Source organism: Drosophila biarmipes, chromosome 2R, assembly GCF_025231255.1.
Source record: "Drosophila biarmipes strain raj3 chromosome 2R, RU_DBia_V1.1, whole genome shotgun sequence".
Classification (NCBI taxonomy): Eukaryota; Metazoa; Arthropoda; class Insecta; order Diptera; family Drosophilidae; genus Drosophila; species Drosophila biarmipes.
Window position 1 is genome coordinate 5,164,181 of NC_066615.1, and position 19,840 is coordinate 5,184,020.

Here is a 19,840-nt window from a genome sequence, read left to right on the forward strand (position 1 = left end):
TCCTTACTTGGTCAAATACGTAGTAGTCTTTTGAAGCCCTGAGGTCGCCGAGAATCAGTTAGTTGTTTTCCACATTTCGATTTGTCGACACACACAACACAACAATGGCCACAAAAGAGGAATATGTGCGCAATGACCTGGATGCGGAGTTCGAAAACTTTTGGGACACGGTCAGTTGCTTTGCAGCCAACTCCTTTCCCTTCGAGGAGCGCTGTGCCTTTGTGCGGAAGGCCAAGGACTGCAACCGGAGCACCAATGTGCTGCCCTACATGAGGATCCTGGCCTGCGATCTGAATTGCGTCAACGAATTCGAGCAGTTGATCTTCCTCACAATGTTTTTGGGGCTCTGTTTTGTGATTCTGCTCCTGCTGATCCACGTCTGCACCAAGTAGTGAGTACTTGGGCAGAAATATATCTAAGCAGGATTGTATTTCATGATCTGACATTAGGATCATCATCAGTGGTGTAGCCGTTGTTCAACACTGATAAGGCTGATCATAATTTTAATGCCATTCTGTTGCCCATCGAGTAAAAGAGTATACTAGAATCGAGGAAAAGTATGTAATAGGTAGAATTTTGTGTTTTAAACCCCAAAGGGACTAGATCAGGATCACTAGCCGACGACTAGCAATGTCCGCCTGTCCGTTTGTCTACCCGTCCGTATGAACGCTGAGATCTCGAAAACTATAAAAGCTTGAAATAAGGGGTTTTGGCCTGCAGGTTCTTAAACTTCTTTCGCTGCGCAAGTTTTGCTTTAGCTGGGTGCCATACCCTCTCTAACGCCCACAAACGACCATTATACTAGAACCTATCTAGGGTCCATATTTTTTAATATTTTGTACAAATTTAAGCAGGTATGTGTTGTTATAGTCAATACCCATCTTTATTAAAAAGTTAAAACCAAATATTAACAATTACTTTTCAAATTTAATTGAGATGACAATCAGCTACTCTTTATTTTTAGGATTTTAAAAATTTCTGGCTGCTTTCACTTCATCTTTCACTTTCAGACATTTTTAAAAGAGTGAAAATGTTAATTGGTAAATGTACCATCCGAGCATCAAAATTATCCTAATGCTTTTTTGTTTGTGTAAGAGAATATGGTATGAATCTTCTCTAAAAGAATATAATAATAACATAAAATGTATTTGATTTTTGTTCGGTGTATTTTGCTTCTTTCAGCTACAGTCCGGCCCTGAAGGCCGTGTCGAAATTCATGCGTATGAACGAGCACTTGGCGGGCGTGACCTTGTTGGCCTTTGGGAACAGCTCCGCCGACCTCTTCTCCAACCTGGCCAGCGTAAATGCGGATGTGCCCGTGTTTGCCAATAGCTTGTCCGCTGCCCTGTTTGTGTCCATGGTTTCAGGTGGGTTGATCTGCTACATGTATCCCTTCAAGATGAATGCCTACGAGAGTGTCCGGGACATTTTGTTCCTTATCCTGGGAACGACGTTGCTGCAATACTTTCTGGAGACCGATAACCAGGTTTCCGAATCGGAATTCATATGCAAGTTTTTAAATACACTAAAAGAGTACATTATAATTTACCCATACATTTAGGTATGTTTTTCGTATACATATTTTACATAGTGGTGAATGTGGTAGATGTGTACCTAATTCGGCGGGCTCTAATAAGTTAGTAGTTCACTTATAAGTTTATAAAGCTATCCTTTCAGCCTAATTTCAGCAACAAATGCTCAAATCGATGCCATTTTGGAGGGCGAACTGACCCCGTCAAAAAGAAAGCGGCTGAGCGAACTGGAGAAGCAACAGCAGGGTTACACCCGTGACATGGAAGTTGAGATTTTCGAGAAGAAGAACTCGGATCCCAACATAAACAAAGTGCGGTACACAACCCTGCGAATGACCCGAAACACTCGCATTAGCGTGGACAAAAAGCATACTCGAAATGTGAGGCACAACAGGACGCTGGGAAAGAACTGGGGACTATGTAAGGACTTCTTCTTGGCCTTGAGACCCTTTACTTGCGAGAAGTGGCGGAAAGCCTTCATGGTCGAGCGGGCCATCATGTTATTGCAGATTCCGGGTGTGATGCTGTGCAGCATCTACATCCCCCTGGTGGACTACGAAATGGAAAAACATGGCTGGAACAAGCTCTTGAACTGCATTCAAGTGATGCTCAATCCGGCGATGTCCATTATAGTCATCAAAGGTGAGAGAGCTAGGCTGTACTTTCCCAAAACTGTGCCTCTAACCACTTGCCCGAACTTTACAGCCCTGATAAGCTCCAGGGGCAACTCGTTGTGGTACGTCGCCATAAGCGAGGAATACATTTACGGAGTATACTCGCTTCCCATAACCTTGCCCATAGCCATTTTTATGTTCTTCCAATCCCGAACCGATGTGCCACCATTTTACCATTCGGTGAGATAGAGGCGTGGGATGTTGCGGAGTAATCGAAAGTCGTAATTCACATACACAGGTTTTTACTGTAATGAATCTGACCGGCTCCATGCTCATGATCTTTATTTGCGCCACTGAAATAGACAAGGTCCTGGAGGTGATGGGTCATATTTTGGAGGTCGAGGAGGACTTCATGGGCGCCACGGTGAAGGCCTGCACAGGGAGCCTCGGTCCTCTGATCGCCAACATCGCAATGGCCCTGCACGGCTATCCAAAGATGGCCTACGCCTCTGCCATCGGAGGACCCTTCTTCAGTGAGTATCCGCCAGATACCAATGAGGGCTTCCTTTTGATTCGAAACTCTCAGCCGTCGTCTTGTCCGCCACCACCGTGCTCCACGTGAGAAACCTAGTTGGCTTCAAGGTCACGAACGTGAGCCAGCAAGGCAACTACGGCGGAAATGCTTTTATTTTTCTTAATTTGGGACTATTTCTAACGCTCCTCTGGTCCACAACGTTGGGTTTTTTCGCCCGACGGTCCGTCGGCATCTTTTGTATCGTCTTCTACGGTGTCTATCTGGCCTTTGCTATACTGATTCATAAGAAAGTCATACATTCCTTTTCAGCGGACATGCCAGTTCACGCCGCTTTCGGAGATATTTAGCCGGCAAAAGCCTGACAGTGTGAATAAAAATAGAAATTATGGGTATTGACATTCACGTGTGTTCTTTTTAAAATAGAAAACTTTATTTTCTATTCCTTTTTGGGCTTAAGTGCCAAAAGGAACTTCCCAGCTGTGCTGTGTACTGATTTTCTTGACCAGCTTTCTGAAGTTTCTTGTGATCACGACGCTATAAATGCCAACCGACTTTATTGTTTGGAGGATGGCATCCGTGCCATTGCCGTGGAAGTTAGCAAAAATCTGTGCTGATAGTTCTTTGGTAACTCCCCTTGGCATTAAACTTCTCAAATAGCAAAAAGGTCGCTCTAACTAATCAAACATTTGTTTTTCTGTCTTCTCATTTTGAATAATAAAAAAAAATTTGTATTGAAGGCCGGAAAGGCAAAAAATGTAAACAAAATAATTATAAAAGTGCACTTTGCAGGAATAAAAAACGGATCAACGGATTTCGTTATACTCGTACATGCTCGACTTGTAAGCAATGAATCCACCGGATTGCGCATCCGCCGTGTTGCTTTCAAGCTGCGGCTCTTCACACCTCTGCGATGACAAGGCGGCTAAGTCAAATGTGAGTCGGCGCTAATTGCAGGAAAGCCGCAGACACGAGGGCAAGACTCCTGGCAGCCGATTCATTAGCCCCCACAAGAGCACACAGCCACGCCCCACGGCTTTGCAGACATGGGCGGGAAGTGACCTACAATGGCTGCAGCAACTGCAACACACAGAAACTGGGCTCTCCTGGCACTTGACATTAATTAGGGCTTGCATAATTCACTGGTACACCTGTAAATGTTACTGTTTCGGCTGGACAACTTGGCGTATACGCACTCGCAGCCCGTCCACTGGCTAATTGAGTTATAATGCTAAGCGGCAATTTATGGCCAGCTGTATTAGCAGGGTCCAGAACTGCAGACCGTCTCCAGGCATAAATCTTCCTCCTCGAGCTATTTAATATGGTGTGCACTCGGTCCATAAATAAATGTTGCCCTCGCCGGTCTGAAATATTTTCCATTTAACCAACTGACAACTGCAGCGCAAAGTTTTACTGCGGAAATAACTGGTTGCGAGCTGCAACGTGAAATATGTTTGCAATCTTCTTGGTATTTTTTGTTGTTTATTAAGAAATGATGAGGTTTTCCCGTTTCTTTAAGATTTTATAAATAGTTTGCAAGAAACTTTTGGTCTTCTTGGTTGAGAGAGCGAATAATTCGATCTATAACAGAGTAACGCAATAAGTTTGTTTCTGAAAACAAGCTGTTTTTGAAGTTTTATTTTGTATCCACCAAGGAAGAATGATTTTCCTAAATGTAAATCATGTTTTACTGGCACGACCCTATAAACACCAAATTATATGACAACAGTAAAAAAGTCATGGTCGATAAGGCGCGGCACTATAAATAAATTCATTCATGAGCGATAGTAAATGAACACGCAAGCGGAGGCCTGTCGGTCGAAATTAATCTGTAAAAATAATAACGAGAACTGCTGATACCGAAGAGCTTTTTGACAATCAAATGCCTCGAAATTAAATACCTTTTAGGTATGAAAACTATTCCAATGACACATCATCCGAAATCAATTTCCCCTCTTGCATAAACCATCGCTGGCAGTCTGGATGCGATTCCGCCCTTGTGCTTTAAATATTTGATGACTTTCGCACCGAATCATGGCAAGACCAAGCCAATTGCATAGAAAAGGAATCTCTTCTCGTTTTTGCATTCAACCCGGCACTGCAAGGCTGTGTAAAAACGTGAAGGAAAATGCAAAACAATTTGGTAACAAGCAAAATGCATCAAATCTCATGGCCATGGAGCTTCCCTCCGGCCCGGGAATCGGATTCTCGAGTGGCGAAAGGAGAAACCAAAGCGGTTGCAAAAACATGTCACATTAAGTGCACAGATAGAGGGTCTGGCGGATGCACAGATGGACAGATAGACGGGAAGTCTAAGGGAAGTTGAGTGCTTTTATTGCTGCCGGAATTCTGCGTGCCATTTGCCTTAGAAGTTGGAGCTGCCAGTTGGCTTTCGCTCACTCCTTCTTCCCTACACTTGAGCCAGCACTTCTTGTTTATGCAATTGTACTTAAACCTAATGGTTATGTCTCAGCTGCAGTCACCATAATAGCCGGAATCAAGTGAAATTTACATCTGCAGTCAATATTGAAGTCGTGTTGGGCTATTGCTCGGCTCACGATGATTTTAAAAATGTTAGGAGCTGTTGAATTGGATTTAAGATCTGAATAGTTGGCACATTAATAAAGATATTTGTTTTACATTTAGTAAGTGTAGGCATTCTGAAAGATTTGAAGCCCCGTCAAGTCAATATAATAAAGATTCTGGTGTATCCATTTAGCTTACACCCTTAATAATGCTTGGTCAACAAGCGAGGACTTCTTTCAGATGAATTGCATCAGTTAATCAGAGTCTTGCACTCGCGGATCGATTACAGTGCTCCATCCACAAAGTCACTCGTCTGAGCTGAATCCCCCGTATCATTGTCGCACAAATCACTGGCCCCTTGAACGCTGACAGGACACCAACCTCCAGCCACTTGAACCCTAATTAACGAGAAGCTTTTCCCATCGCTGCCACCAGTTTTCCTTCATTATGCAATACGCTTTTCATGCAGTGGAACTGGAGCGTCGGGACAGGGCAGTTCGCTGGGAGGGTTCTTCGCTGCATTTCAATGGACCGCCGTCAGTTATTTGGCCCCGCCGCCGACGCCTTCCGAAAGCATTTCCCTCGCGAATGTTTTAATCACGATACTTCATTAACTTAATTAGTCACGGCGACGGCTGACGCAAAACGCTAAAGAACAGTTATGTGGGTGAGTTCGCAACGAGATTATATTTGATTAAAGGTCCTTGAAAAGGATTAATTTAAGAAGCTGCAGCTTTATGAAGATGTGAGGTGTGGTATTTAAAAATACATTTCAATACAAAACCAAATTATTTAAGAAAAACCAATTATAAAATCATATTGGGTCAATGTATTCATCCCTAGAAAACGGGTGAACGAGTTCCCACTCCACGCAAACCGCATATATAAGGAACAGCAAGTAGATGAGCCACAGGAAAACTCCTGCGGATCGTCGGGCGTAAAAGTTGTAGGTTACGCACCACCACAACGTGGTCACGATGGTTATTACCAGAAAAATGTGGCAGTTATCACCCAGGTCGCCATACACCCACAAATTAGCGCCAACCTCGCGGACTCTGAGATTGAAGATGAAGGTCAAACTCATGGTGACTAAGATCGCTGGAATGGACATGTATGGGTATCGATGATGTGGGAACTAAGGTCTGCATTACCAAAAACTGGTCCTCCAATAATGGCCGCGAAGGCCATTCGGCCGTAGCCCTGCATGGCCAGCTGGGAATTGGCTATAATGTCGGGGGTGGCATTCGAAATGGCCTCAAAGGTGACCGCCATGAAGGTCTCGGACAGATCGAACACAGTGCCCACGATCTCGGAGAGGACTTCCAGTTCGGTGACAGCAATCCAGAGGGTCACCATGGAACTGAGAAAGGTAAGGATAATAAACAGCTAGGAAGGCAGGGTAGGACCAATCCGAGTTTTATCGAACAGAAGGGGTGACGGGAGTCCCGCTTACTTGGTGATAGAACGGCGGCACATCCGTCCGAGAGTGCAGGAAGATCACTATGGCCAGTGGGATGGTTAGACACGGCGACCACATCGAGATGCTGATGTCGAGGGTTAAGTACCAGGTATGGTACACACTGGCCACGGCAGCTGAAGGTCACCAGGTCTATGAGATCAAATGCAGCGGCAAGGAGCTCTCGCATACCTACAATGCACCAGGGTGATGATCACAAACGGGTTCGTCACAATCTGCGTGCAATTGAGTAGCTTGCTCCAACCGTGCTTGTCCTTCTCGTAGTCCACCACGGGAATGAAGAGCAGCATAACGAAGACCAGGGGGCACCTGGCAACCAGGTATACTCGATTGCACTTACCGCCCAGCTGCCAGGCCTCCCCATCAATGGGGTTGAGGGCCTGGAAGAACTCCCTAAAGAGCATGAGATTCTTGGGGTTTTCCGAATTGTGCATGTTGGTGCGATTGGCTTCATGGTCAATTTTTTCGGGTCGTTCCTTCGGTCTGGGGGTGACAAAGTAGCCGGTCCTCGTCGAATCGGAGAAGTGGGTACCCGAAGCTCTGGACCGACGATACTTGGTTGTATCGTTGATCTGTATGTCGTTCTCCATTTCCAATGAAGTCAGAGTCCGCAGCTTAGCCTGCAGTTCTTTCGTCGGTGGCGGACTCAAGTTCTCCAAGTCGTCCACTTCCTTCCGAAGCTCTGAATGGTAAGCGAGATCAGATACTCTTCCAAAAACATAAGAGGTTTACTTACTTTTGATGTAGAAGCGCATTATAACCAAATCGGCGATGTTAATGGCCACGTAGAGGACGTAAATTAGGAACAGCCCTAAGGAAGCGTTTTTGGATCAGTAAAGTTTGGAGCAACTTGAGCTAGATCCTTACCCATTCCCTCCCACATGGTCACTGCTCCCTCCTTGATCATAACAAACCGGAGGACCTCAACACCCAGCAGCAGGAACAAAAGATCTCGCAGTGTGCAGTGTCCGTTCATTTTGAACGGCCTGAGAAAACAAACTGTGCCGCCACTCAGCAGGATGATGGCCAGGGTGTTACCCACAGCTATGGTGAAGATCGGGGCATCCGCTCTCACGGGCATCAGATTAGCAATAATTTCGGGACTGCAGTTGCCGAATGCTAGGAGGGTAACTCCCGCCAGGTACTCGTTCATGCCCAGCTTCAGGGAGATAATCTTGAGAACCGGAGAAAAGCTGCGGGTTCTCAAAGGGGTGAATAAGGGTTTTGGACAATGCAGGCATCCACGAACTTACTAGGCTCCAATGTTGAAGGACATCAGCCACAGGAAGGCCACACAAATGAACGAAAACAGAAACATGAACAGCACCTCTGTTACTTTGTTATCAATGTGGATGGTGCAGTACATCATCCTGAAGTAGTTAAATAAGTTTATTATGCGTTCGCAATCGCCGACTTGTTTGGCCATCTCACAACGGTAGGAATAGGGAAGTCTCATCACGGCTCTGCAGCTCATCTGTTATTCCCGAAAAGAAAGTAGTTGCAATTTAAACCAAATTATCTGCGAACTTACATTCCTAATAAAGTAATGAAATTCGTAGTCTAGTTCTGTTAGGTTCAATTCACGACGTCTTTTGTGCGCACCCATAGTAGTTATTTCCTTTATCCAAGTCAGAATATTTTTTTTTGGAAAATATGGTTACTACTGACGGAAATCGAACAACACACCTGTCGATTACACTTTTTCTTGAAAATCAGGCTCGCCAGCCAATGTGTCGGCTGAATCCCATTGATAAAGAACAGAACCAACCTTATAGCATGTTGAATAAATCAACATCAGGAGATTGCGACGGGGTTCACGCCTAGGGTATTCCCCTAATACGAATCAAAGCATGTGCCACTGAGCAGCGCTGTAAATCAGCCATCGCCAACCGATAAGATGCCAAGCCATTTGGACCGCGGATTGCTATAAAAGCGCCCCCACCAGACCACGTTCTTCATCAAGCGATCGTCAACTATTACAGCTGGTAATCATGGTTTCCAAAGTGGCTCTCCTCCTCGCTGTCCTGGTCTGCAGCCAGTACCTGGCCCAGGGCGTGTACGTCGTCTCCAAGGCGGAGTGGGGTGGTCGCGGCGCCAAGTGGACCGTGGGCCTGGGCAACTACCTCAGCTACGCCATCATCCACCACACCGCCGGCTCCTACTGCGAGACCCGCGCCCAGTGCAACGCCGTGCTGCAGGGCGTCCAGAACTACCACATGGACTCCCTGGGCTGGCCCGACATCGGCTACAACTTCCTGATCGGCGGCGACGGCAACGTCTACGAGGGCCGTGGCTGGAACAACATGGGCGCCCACGCCGCCGAGTGGAACCCCTACAGCATTGGCATCAGCTTCCTGGGCAACTACAACTGGGACACCCTGGAGCCGAACATGATCTCCGCCGCCCAGCAGCTGCTCAACGACGCCGTCAACCGGGGCCAGCTCAGCTCCGGCTACATCCTGTACGGCCATCGCCAGGTCAGCGCCACCGAGTGCCCCGGCACCCACATCTGGAACGAGATCCGCGGCTGGTCCCACTGGTCTGGCTAGGTCCTTGACAAAAACCCCACCAAATAAATTCCATTCGCAAAGAAAACATGTGCTTTTTCTACGCAGTATACGCTGCATCTTGTGTTTTAATAAGACTTCACTTCAATGAACTGCTTGTCTTGGAAACCATGGATCCACCGAAACTCAATGGCAGTCGAGTAAATGATGAACAGTATGAATAGGCACCACAGGAACACGCCAGCGGATCGGCGGGCAACGAAGTTAAAGGTCAAGCACCACCACATTGTGAATATGATGGTCATCAGCAGGAACAGAAAGATGGTTTCACCATCTTCTCCGAACAACTGCACTTGGCCCTGCGAGTTGAGCTTTGTCTGCACCACCAATTCGATGCCCACGTTGACAACCATGTCTACGGGAGATAATATCATTTATTCACATCTGTTTTGTTGAATCGAAAAAGCCAAGGAAAGGGACTATTTGGAATGGTCCGAGGATTGGAAAACTCGTTGGTATAAGTGTATTTTATCTGGAGGGGATTACTTTGAAGGGAGTGAAATTGATTTTGAAAAATAAATATCTTTGATACTTTTTGCCCAAAGTTGTACTGGTCAGTATTTAGTAAATGTAAAGAAAGAAACGCCATCTACACGAATGTTCAAGAATGTAGGACAATTCAGGAAGTTTTGAAAGTTGTATGTTATTTAAAATTAAATATTCTCGACACAGATTAGACTTTCAGGCATTAAATGATTGATCAATATTTGTTGGCAACTTACTGAAAACTGTACCCCCAATGATGGCTCCAAAGGCCATCTTTCCATAGCCGTGTTCGGCCAGATGAGCATAGGAAATAAAGTCAGCCGTTGCAGCGGACACCGAGTTGAAGGTGATGGCCATAAAATACGGCGATAGTTGAAACACAATGCCGATTATCGAAATCAGCACGTCCATTTCCCAGGCACAAATCCAAGTGAATATAATCACAGTGCAAATTGTAAGCACGCAATATAACTAAGGAAATAATGGGAGTTCCAAATGGTTTAAGCAAGGTAGTGGTCTTACGGGATGATAGAAAGGCGGAATGTCAGTGCGCGAGTGCAAGAAAACCACTACGGCCAAGGGCGTCGTTGCCAATATAGACCACAGTGCTATTGTGAACTTAGGAATGTTGTACCAATTATAGTAGTTGTCGGCTATGCTAGCTGAAAGTAGAAAAAATTAGGTTTTTATATTTGATAAACAAATGAAAAATATTTCTGGATCAAAAGGTACTTATACACAATTCACTCGTAATGAAAGAATAAGTTAACCATCACTCTGTTAACGGGTTAACCTTCAAAGAGCGCCAGATAGCTATGCTAACCGTTTAATTATTGATGCTAACTTTTATTTCTTAAAATAATTAAAAACAAGAAAGGAAGTTAATTTCGGCAAGCCGGAGTTTGTAAACCCTTGCTGGTAACATCATATTAAATTTGTACGAGTATGCCATTGTTGTGTAAAATTAAATTCGATATTCTTAAAAGTTAAAATATTCTGTATCCCAAAATAAAATAAAAATACAATAAAAATAAAAGAAGCCAAATTTTTTTAAAAATAATTATTTGAATATTTCTCTGACCGCTTCTTTGACAGATACACGTTATATTCATCGGGTTTTTATTGAATTTAATTTAAATCTTAAGAATACGAAAAAAACATATTGCCAATAGGGTAAGACAATATGTCAAAAAACACCAAATATATAATTATTTATTTTATTTTTCCACCAATTTTGGATCGGTTATATGGCATCTAAATTATATAATCGTTCGATTTCGATAAAATTAAATTCAAAATTCACAAATAACTAAAACATTTTATTTCCAAAAGTAGGAGGATATATGTTAAAAATCACCAAGGATATAATTTAAAAATGTTTCCTACGATTATTCCTATGGGAGCTATAAGATACAGTTAACTGATCTAGTTCCGACTTATATAACAAGACTTTTAGAAAGTTTCAGCACGGTAGCTTTAAATCTGAGTTACTAGTTTGCGTAGAAACGGACGGGCAGGCGGACATGGATAGATCGACTCGTCTAGTGATGCTGATCAACAATATATATCTCATGGGGTTGGGAACGCTTCCTCTTCAAGCGTATAACGATGTCAAAGGAACCAATTCTTGTTTGTTTCATTTAAAGTAAGACATTTTTAAGTTTCTGAAAATTGCTACGTTTCTTATTTTTCTGCGTATACGTACTTTCAACCAGTGTAATGATCACGAAAGGGGTGATCACTACTTGTAAGCTATTTAGCAACTTGCTCCACCCATGCTTGGCCTTCTGGGTGTCCACAAACGGAATTACCAGCTTCAGCAAAAATCGAACTGGGGCCATTAGGACCATTGTAATGCGTACACATGTACCACTCAATAGCCAAGCGTCCGCGTCAATGGGATTGACTGATTGAAAAAACTCGCTGAATAGGAACAGATTTTTTGGATTGGATTTGTTATGGAGAATCGTTCGGTTGCTTTCCACGTCGACTTCCTTATGTCGAATAAGTGGCTTGGGGGTAACAAAGAATCCTGCGTCGTACGATCTTTTGCTGTATACTTTTGATTCAAAGATTTGAACCTCATCGTCTTCTTCGAGACTAGTCAAAAGAATAATTTTCTCAGCCAATTTACGATCGTGATCTTGAGATGATGGTGAGTGCCTCATATGCTCAATATCTTTCTGAAGCTCTTTAAAAATAAAACAAAAATATAAATTTTAATAAAACAAGCCGACTTATGAAAACAATATTACGTTTCGCACTCACTTTTTATAGTGTATCGTTGAAGAACAACATCGACTATATTAACAAGCAAGTATATGGGATAAATACTCAGTACAACTAGAACGGGTAAACCAGATATTACTTAAATAAGGGTTCATTTTGGCTTAAATTCAATAAGTTTAACTTACCGGTACCCTTTACCCATGGCTTTTGATGAGTATCATCAGCTAAAAATCGCACCAGCTCTACGATGAGCAAGAGAAAGAGAAGATCCCGGAAAACACTGTGACCATTCATCCTGAAAGGACGGATGAAGCACACCGCACCACCGCTCAAACATATGATGGTTAGGGCGTTGGCCATGGCTATGTTGAAGGTAAGGGACTCCCGCCTGACTGGGGATAGGTTGACCAGGAGATCGGGAGTTGAATTGGCCACGCCCACGAGCATTACGCCAGCCATGTACTCGTTTATTCGCATCTTATGAGCAGCGATCTTCAGCGTTGGTGAAAAGCTGCACGGGTCGGGATAAGAAAGGCTTCAGCTGGTGTCATATCTTTGTCAACTCACTAGTGGTTGATGCTCAGGTAGAGGATGCACAGGAAGAGGCAGTAGATTATTCCAAACAGCAGCATCACCGTTATTTCAGTCATTTTATTATCGATCTCGAAGGTACAATACATCATCACGTAATAGTTAAAAAAGTTGGTGATATATCTGCAGTCGGCTAAGTGTCTGGCCATAAGGCAGCGATGGCTGAAATGCAAGTTCATCACGGCCAAGCAACTCACCTGAAACGCCGTATAGTAAGGGATACATTCGTATACATCGCTGACAATACTCACGTTCGCCATAAAACTACTCGAATTATGAAAGGCTGACGGAAGTGCGTTAGTTCAATACGAAAGGTTATTGCAGGACCTCCTACTTACCAAAGACATCCGGTATCGGTTCCATTCTCAGAGAAATCGTGGGTGAAAACCAGTCTGTCCTTTGGACTATTTTTTCAGACTGAAAAGATAGCCTGACATAGTTTGAACAACTAACTCGTAATATTTTATTCATTCGGTCTACATCCAATCAGGACAAAAGAATTAGCCATCTTAAAATCCATCAAAATGTGTCTCAGGTAAGCTACAATACAACTCATATCCTTAACATTTACATCTATCTGTAAAATATATGAAGTGAGGTTGCAGTTTTTAACTGGCTGATGTTGTTAGACGCTTCACAGCTGTAAACGTAAACTATGCGCTAGCCAACGATCGGACTTGATAAGGACCCACCGGAATGGCCGATCGAATAAATCAAAATCAGCAGATTGTGACGAGGCTCTTGGTAAGGTGCTTCCCCCAACACGAATCTGGGCAAATGCCATCGATTAGCGTTGTAAATCAGTTATATGCGACCCGATAAGGTGCGATTTTCGACGGCAGTTTGCTATATAAGCGCCCCACCAGATCACATTCTCCATCAAGCGATCGTCGACTATTACAGCTGGTAATCATGGTTTCCAAAGTGGCTCTCCTCCTCGCCGTCCTGGTCTGCAGCCAGTACCTGGCCCAGGGCGTGTACGTCGTCTCCAAGGCGGAGTGGGGTGGTCGCGGCGCCAAGTGGACCGTGGGCCTGGGCAACTACCTCAGCTACGCCATCATCCACCACACCGCCGGCTCCTACTGCGAGACCCGCGCCCAGTGCAACGCCGTGCTGCAGGGCGTCCAGAACTACCACATGGACTCCCTGGGCTGGCCCGACATCGGCTACAACTTCCTGATCGGCGGCGACGGCAACGTCTACGAGGGCCGTGGCTGGAACAACATGGGCGCCCACGCCGCCGAGTGGAACCCCTACAGCATTGGCATCAGCTTCTTGGGCAACTACAACTGGGACACCCTGGAGCCGAACATGATCTCCGCCGCCCAGCAGCTGCTCAACGACGCCGTCAACCGGGGCCAGCTCAGCTCCGGCTACATCTTGTACGGCCATCGCCAGGTCAGCGCCACCGAGTGCCCCGGCACCCACATCTGGAACGAGATCCGCGGCTGGTCCCACTGGTCTGGCTAGATTTCTTCTCCGCAAAATAAATAAAACTGTTTAAAAAAATTAAACACAGTTCATCTTTTTGTGTGATCCTCGGAGATTGATTCCAGTGCAGTCTTCTAAGTGGCAGGCAACGGGAAATCCAATTGAAAACTCCGTTCTATTATCTGTCTTCATTTTCAGTCGAACTCTCACGCTTCAGCTGTCAAAGAATTTGCTCCCCCCGTTTTACGAAAACTTTTCAAATTTATAGAAATAGGAGGATGTGTGCATGGCAAACTTGCAGAATATCATTCGGTCGGGGCGTTCTTTGAGGAATAGACGAGTGCAACTAAATGCTGAACAAAAATGTAGAATTAACTTTGAAGCCTTAACTGCGACATTAACTGCAGCCAGGACAGCGGGAAACTGCGCAATCACAATCGGTCACTGACCAAAGCAAAGTACGAGTATCCGCCACTTGAACCGCAGACTCATTAACGACATCCTCGTTAACAAAGTAGTTCTGAGTGAGTTTCAGTTGTTTTTGTGCTTAATAACTAGCTTAAGCTTTCAGTTTCGCGATTCACCTCCTTCCTGCCAAAAGGAAAAGCACTTGGTGGCACTCGGAGGGCTGGACAAGGCGGGTCCATCCCACCTTCCTGCCAGGATCTGCTCCTGCGATTTCCCGATTATTACAGTATTTTTATGTCCGTGATTACTTTACTTATCAAGATTTACGAGTGCATCTGTCTGCGGCGACTATTGAATAGGGAAATGTAAGCTACAGCCTTGAATTTAGAAGCACCTTACATTAATTCTTTAATGACCAATCACTAATAAATTTTAAAGATACAAGTTACTATCCTCGTAAGAGAGTGTTTTTAATGCAGGCCTATAAGCATTTCACTTTTGTACACTTGTTATACCCTTGCAGAGGGTATAATGATTTCAGTCTGAAGTTTGCAACGCAGTGAAGAAGACGTTTCCGATCCCATAAAGTATATATATTCTTGATCAGCGTCATTACACGAGTCGATCTAGCCATGTCCGTCTGTCTGTCTGTCTGTCCGTCTGTCCGACCGTCTGTCCGTCCGTCTGTCCGTCCGTTTCTACTCAAAATAGTCTCTCAGTTTTAAAGCTATCGAGCTGAAACTTTCCCAAAAGTCTTCTTTCTATTGCAGGAAGTATATAAGTCGGAACCAGCCGAATCGGACAACTATATCTTATAGCTCTTATAGGAACTATCGGGCAAAAAATTTTAAAAAATTATATCTTCGGAGTTTTTTAACATATAACCTTCTAAGCTTCTAAGCATTTTTAAATTAGTTCTGAATTTCGAATTAAATTTTATCAAAATCGGACGACTATATCATATAGCTCCCATAGGAACAATCGGAAAATTAGTGGTAAAATAATATTGAAAAATTTTATCTTCGGTGTTTTTCTACATATAACCTCCTACGCTTGGAAACAACAAATTTTTTTTGGTTTAGAATTTCGAATTAAATTTTATCAGAATCGGACGACTTTATCATATAGCTGCCATAGAAACGATCGAAAAATTAGTCGGATAATATGAAATAAAAATTATGTCTTCGGAGTTTTTTAACATATGAACTTATAAGCTTGAAAATAACATTTTTAAATAGTTCTTAATTTCGAATTAAATTTTATTAAAATCTGTCTAAAAGCTGTCATAGGAACGATTGGATAATTGTTGGGAAATAATATGAAACGAACTATAGCTTTGGGGCTTTTTGACATATTATCTTATAATATTGGGAATATAAATTTTTATATTTTTAAGAATTTCGAATTCCATTTAATAAAATTATTGATTATTTTTTATAGCTGCAAGGGTATACAAACTTCGGCTTGCCGAAGTTAACTTCCTTTCTGTTTTTTTTTTTAACATTTAATGTTAGCTACATCTTCGAGAAAATTTCCTTGGTTTCGTTATATTAATTACCATTCAATTTTTAATCATATTTTATGTAATGTAAGTTATTTCTTTTCTCAATTCCTTTGAAAGGCATACAGGTATGGATCGTATTTTAATAGGGGAGTACACAAGTGTACATATCATTCCATTTTCCTTAATATGTAAGTAATGTAATTTATATATTTATTTATTCCTTTCCTGTAAAAGCCATGACACTTTTTTCTACGCACACACGAATTCTAAATTCCATATCTTGTGGATCGCATTTGAAGCATACATTTACGACAAGTCATTCCACTGAAGAGTAATCTAATCAACAAGTTCAGTAACCATTTTTATGCGCCTCTCATTGGCAAAATTATAATAATATTTTGGTTCACGTCTTTCATCGATCCATATCAGCCACTTAAAGTACTTATAATTTTTAAAACAATTATAAATAAAATTGGAAAACCATACCACTTGCGATAAGAGAACTACAAAGTAAGTGGTTGCTATTTATAAAAACTTCTGCTTTAATCTAAAATTTAAAAAAAAAAATGGAACTTTGTTTTGTATTTTATTAAGTTTTAATAATGTGGATCCGTTTCTAAAATAGAAAAGGAAGAACGCTATAGTTTAGCAAATGGAGATATATATATAAAGCGTCATGGGCGACTGTCGGCCTTAAAGTGGGGGTGGCAAACCTTTTTAGGGTCAATCTATAGGCATTGACGACACCGATACATGCCAGTTAAATTTTGAATTCTACCATGAAAACTGTTGGCGCCGCAGTTTTGCTCGGTATGTGAGCATAGGAAAAAGCAAAAATCGTCCATAAACTGGTATTGAGTAATATACCAGTTGTAGGAGCCACAGTTTTGGGTGGTTTTTCCGCGTCAGAGTGGGCGTGGCATTTTGCTCGGTATGTGAGCATAAGAAAAAGCGTCCCTAAATTGGTATTGAATAAACCACTAATATATTAGTTGTAGGAGCCACAGTCTTGAGTGGTTTTTTCGTATCAGAGTGGCGTGGCATATTGGGATTTTTTTTTAGATCAAAGCGTTCAAACGAACAGACGGTCATGGCTTGATCGACCCGGCCAGAGAAAATATTTTTTTAATTTGGGGGGTAAGGTCTAACCATACAAAAATTCAATGCTTTTGCCATTTCTTTTCCTGACGACTCAGTTTAAATGTAATTATTCAACAAATGATACATTTAATTATGACTTTCGAAGAATGTCTTTTCCAATTTTTACAAAGAAATATTCAAAAATATGCTATTGTTCGGACTTGTCTCGAAAGAAAGTTGAATTTCGGCGTCGCCCATAACTCGGCGCTGGATTATCAGAAATCCAAAAATTGAAGTTCATTCGTTAGGTAATAGTTAGCCACAGGTAACGCTGTGGAGTTTTTTTTTAAATTCCAAATTTTGAATTTATTTAAAAAAATTTATTTCGAAAAAAAATCGATGCTTTGTCATTGAAAATTAAAATTATGAACAAAACGAAAAATAAGTCGACAGCGGTATTTTGTAAAATATTTACAAAAATAGTGTTAAATTTTAAAAGGGTTGGAGCAGTATTTTAGATGTTATGATGGGCACCGACTTTGAAAACGTGAGTTGTGGGGAAAACGCTTTAAAGCATTTTACACAAAAAAATTCAGTGTAAAACGAAAATCCGGCAGATTTATAACTTCGACAATTTGCTTAAACTGACATTTTGACACAATATTCTTTAAAAATTATGTATTCAATTTAAGAACAACAACATATCCATTTTTCTTTTTTCCACACTCAATGTTCCTCTCCAGCACCAAATAAATTTTTGGTGTGCAAACATCGAAGTTTTTGCTTTTTGATTGGTGTATCACTCGTTACGGTCGGACCATCATAGCAAATGTTTAGCCCTGGCAGAGGGTATATTGATTCCAGTCAGAAGTTTGCTACGCAGTGAAGGAGACGTTTCCGACTACTACAGCCCCACTATAAGGTTCTTTCTTGTTTCTTATAACTGCAAGGGTATACAAACTTCGTCTTGCCGAAGTTAAATTCAATTCTTGTTAATTCTGCGGTCACCTTCGCATTCTCATCTGGTGCGCGTTCGTCGTGTACTGTACTCGCCAAATTATCATTATAGCAGCGAGCTTTATCGTTTGGCATTTACGTTTCCAAATTATCGAAAAAATATCCCAGGTCATTTTATCCGTTTTCAAAAAAGCTTGAAAGCTTCATAATTTTTATAGAAGCCAACTCTTCTTTATAGAAATTTTCGTTTCGAATTTATTGAAAGTTTATCTAAGAACGTGTTACTGTCTCCACAAATGTTTTATTTTCTAAAATGACCTGCCCAGATTCCATAATTTTTCCTTTCACCACACAAGCTCTGTTACAAAATCTTTAAGCTTAAAGTTGTTTAGCTTAAAGTTTTTTGAGCTTTTATGGAGATTACCACAGAAGGGAAGAGTATATTGTATTCGTTGAGAAGTTTGCACTTTGAGTCTAATATCTAGATAAATTTGTTATAGTTAGAAATGTAATGTGGGTCGTAACATAAGTCTAAAACATCTTTTAGATGAGGGCAAAGTAAAACGATAATAGAATAAACTCGAGTCTGGAAATCCCAGTCCTGACAGATATTCGCAATGTTGTGATAGGGGTTAGGCTGCACAATATACAGCCACCTCTTAGACAAATTAATTAATGCCACTTGGCCTGATTAGAAGCCCGATAGCTCCATCGTCATCGCAGTATCAGGATCTTCCAGCAGATAGCACCCTATCAGATGGAAGCACACGACCCGGCCCGCAACCCCCTCGCAGGCGATAAGCTAAGGCGGGGTATAAAAGATCCGATCGAACGACAGGCCGCACAATCAATCCGCAACCATGGCAAACAAAGCTCTCGTCCTTCTGGCCGTGCTCCTCTGCGCCCAGGCCGTCTTCGGAGTGACCATCATCTCCAAGTCGGAGTGGGGCGGCCGTTCCGCCACGAGCAAGACCACGCTGGCGAGCTCGCTGGGCTACGCCGTGATCCACCACACCGCTGGAAACTACTGCTCCACCAAGGCCGCCTGCATCACCCAGCTGAAGAACATCCAGGCCTACCACATGGACTCACTGGGTTGGGCCGATATCGGCTATAATTTCCTGATCGGCGGCGACGGAAACGTGTACGAGGGTCGTGGTTGGAACGTGATGGGCGCTCACGCCACCAACTGGAACTCCAAGTCCATCGGCATTTCCTTCCTGGGCAACTACAACACCAACATCCTCACCTCTGCCCAGATCACCGCTGCCAAGGGTCTGCTCTCCGACGCCGTCTCCCGCGGCCAAATCACTTCCGGCTACATCCTCTACGGACATCGCCAGGTGGGCTCCACCGAGTGCCCCGGCACCAACATCTGGAACGAGATCCGGACCTGGTCCAACTGGAAGAGCGTTTAGCCTTTTAAAATCCCATTTATAAAAAAAATAAAAAAAAAATTATTTAAATAAATCAATAAAAGTACAATCGCATACAATAATATAATCTCGGGTACTTTTTCCGCGGGGGATTATTTCTCAGATTGACTTTGATTCATATTAACGACTTAGTCATCGCCTAATGATCGAAAGTTTTCAGTCAGTGACAACTGTATAAAAAAGGAAAAGAGGTGTCTTGATGATGTTGAAATCGTTCTTTGTTTAATCCCAATAAATAAAAAACTAAACTAAACGAAATAAAAAAGATAGTCGTTGCTCTGTTGACGATCTTTCCATCAGCAGTTCCAACAATGCCTTTGAACTTAAGGGGACTCCCGTCCAGCGCAATGAAAAATACCGGAATTTTTTATAATTTTTTTTTTTTATGAAATTCATTTTAATATCTAAAGAAGTTCTGAAAATAAAGGAAAATATCCCAACTAGTTTTGCGCAGAAAATTAACTTTAATA

At 42.6% G+C, this 19,840-nt stretch overlaps 5 protein-coding genes across 9 annotated transcripts; 3 read left to right on the forward strand and 2 right to left on the reverse strand.

Moving 5' to 3' along the window:
- Positions 1-10: 10 nt before the first annotated feature.
- Positions 11-4,062, forward strand: LOC108029804 (mitochondrial sodium/calcium exchanger protein). 3 transcript variants are annotated; one of them, XM_017102321.3, is made up of 8 exons: positions 11-391; positions 1,183-1,508; positions 1,562-1,636; positions 1,689-2,174; positions 2,238-2,386; positions 2,445-2,679; positions 2,733-2,933; positions 2,991-3,079. In XM_017102321.3, exons 1-8 carry the CDS (start codon positions 105-107, stop codon positions 3,026-3,028), a joined length of 1,797 nt encoding a protein of 598 aa, XP_016957810.1. In that variant the 5' UTR covers positions 11-104; the 3' UTR covers positions 3,029-3,079. The 3 variants fall into 3 exon arrangements, with proteins under 3 accessions (XP_016957810.1, XP_016957811.1, XP_016957808.1); XM_017102322.3 differs by lacking the exons at positions 2,733-2,933; positions 2,991-3,079 and adding an exon at positions 3,471-4,062; XM_017102319.3 differs by having other exon boundaries at positions 2,733-3,079.
- A 1,892-nt stretch (positions 4,063-5,954) lies between these two features.
- LOC108029444 (mitochondrial sodium/calcium exchanger protein) lies at positions 5,955-8,359 on the reverse strand. Of its 3 annotated transcripts, XM_050887490.1 has the most exons (9): positions 8,213-8,359; positions 7,935-8,155; positions 7,549-7,874; positions 7,418-7,492; positions 6,857-7,363; positions 6,658-6,797; positions 6,356-6,590; positions 6,193-6,302; positions 5,955-6,125 (listed from the first exon to the last, which is right to left on the reverse strand). In XM_050887490.1, the coding sequence occupies exons 1-9, from the start codon at positions 8,285-8,287 to the stop codon at positions 5,997-5,999; spliced, it is 1,818 nt and encodes a 605-aa protein (XP_050743447.1). In that variant the 5' UTR covers positions 8,288-8,359; the 3' UTR covers positions 5,955-5,996. The 3 variants fall into 3 exon arrangements, 2 of the variants coding, with proteins under 2 accessions (XP_050743447.1, XP_016957182.1); XM_017101693.2 differs by having other exon boundaries at positions 5,955-6,302; XR_007763979.1 differs by lacking the exon at positions 5,955-6,125 and having other exon boundaries at positions 6,197-6,302; positions 6,853-7,363.
- Positions 8,360-8,630: 271 nt separating this feature from the next.
- On the forward strand, positions 8,631-9,276 carry LOC108029781 (peptidoglycan-recognition protein SC1a). The gene has a single exon (XM_017102290.3). The coding sequence runs from the start codon at positions 8,673-8,675 to the stop codon at positions 9,228-9,230; it is 558 nt and encodes a 185-aa protein (XP_016957779.1). The 5' UTR covers positions 8,631-8,672; the 3' UTR covers positions 9,231-9,276.
- LOC108029778 (mitochondrial sodium/calcium exchanger protein) lies at positions 9,266-12,985 on the reverse strand. Its single transcript, XM_017102288.3, has 9 exons — positions 12,893-12,985; positions 12,806-12,837; positions 12,531-12,751; positions 12,149-12,474; positions 12,003-12,077; positions 11,440-11,925; positions 10,257-10,396; positions 9,971-10,205; positions 9,266-9,603 (listed from the first exon to the last, which is right to left on the reverse strand). The coding sequence occupies exons 1-9, from the start codon at positions 12,915-12,917 to the stop codon at positions 9,317-9,319; spliced, it is 1,827 nt and encodes a 608-aa protein (XP_016957777.1). The 5' UTR covers positions 12,918-12,985; the 3' UTR covers positions 9,266-9,316.
- Positions 12,986-13,416: 431 nt separating this feature from the next.
- LOC108029406 (uncharacterized) lies at positions 13,417-19,437 on the forward strand. Its single transcript, XM_050887226.1, has 2 exons — positions 13,417-14,021; positions 18,756-19,437. The coding sequence occupies exons 1-2, from the start codon at positions 13,467-13,469 to the stop codon at positions 19,350-19,352; spliced, it is 1,152 nt and encodes a 383-aa protein (XP_050743183.1). The 5' UTR covers positions 13,417-13,466; the 3' UTR covers positions 19,353-19,437.
- The last annotated feature ends 403 nt before the right edge of the window (positions 19,438-19,840 follow it).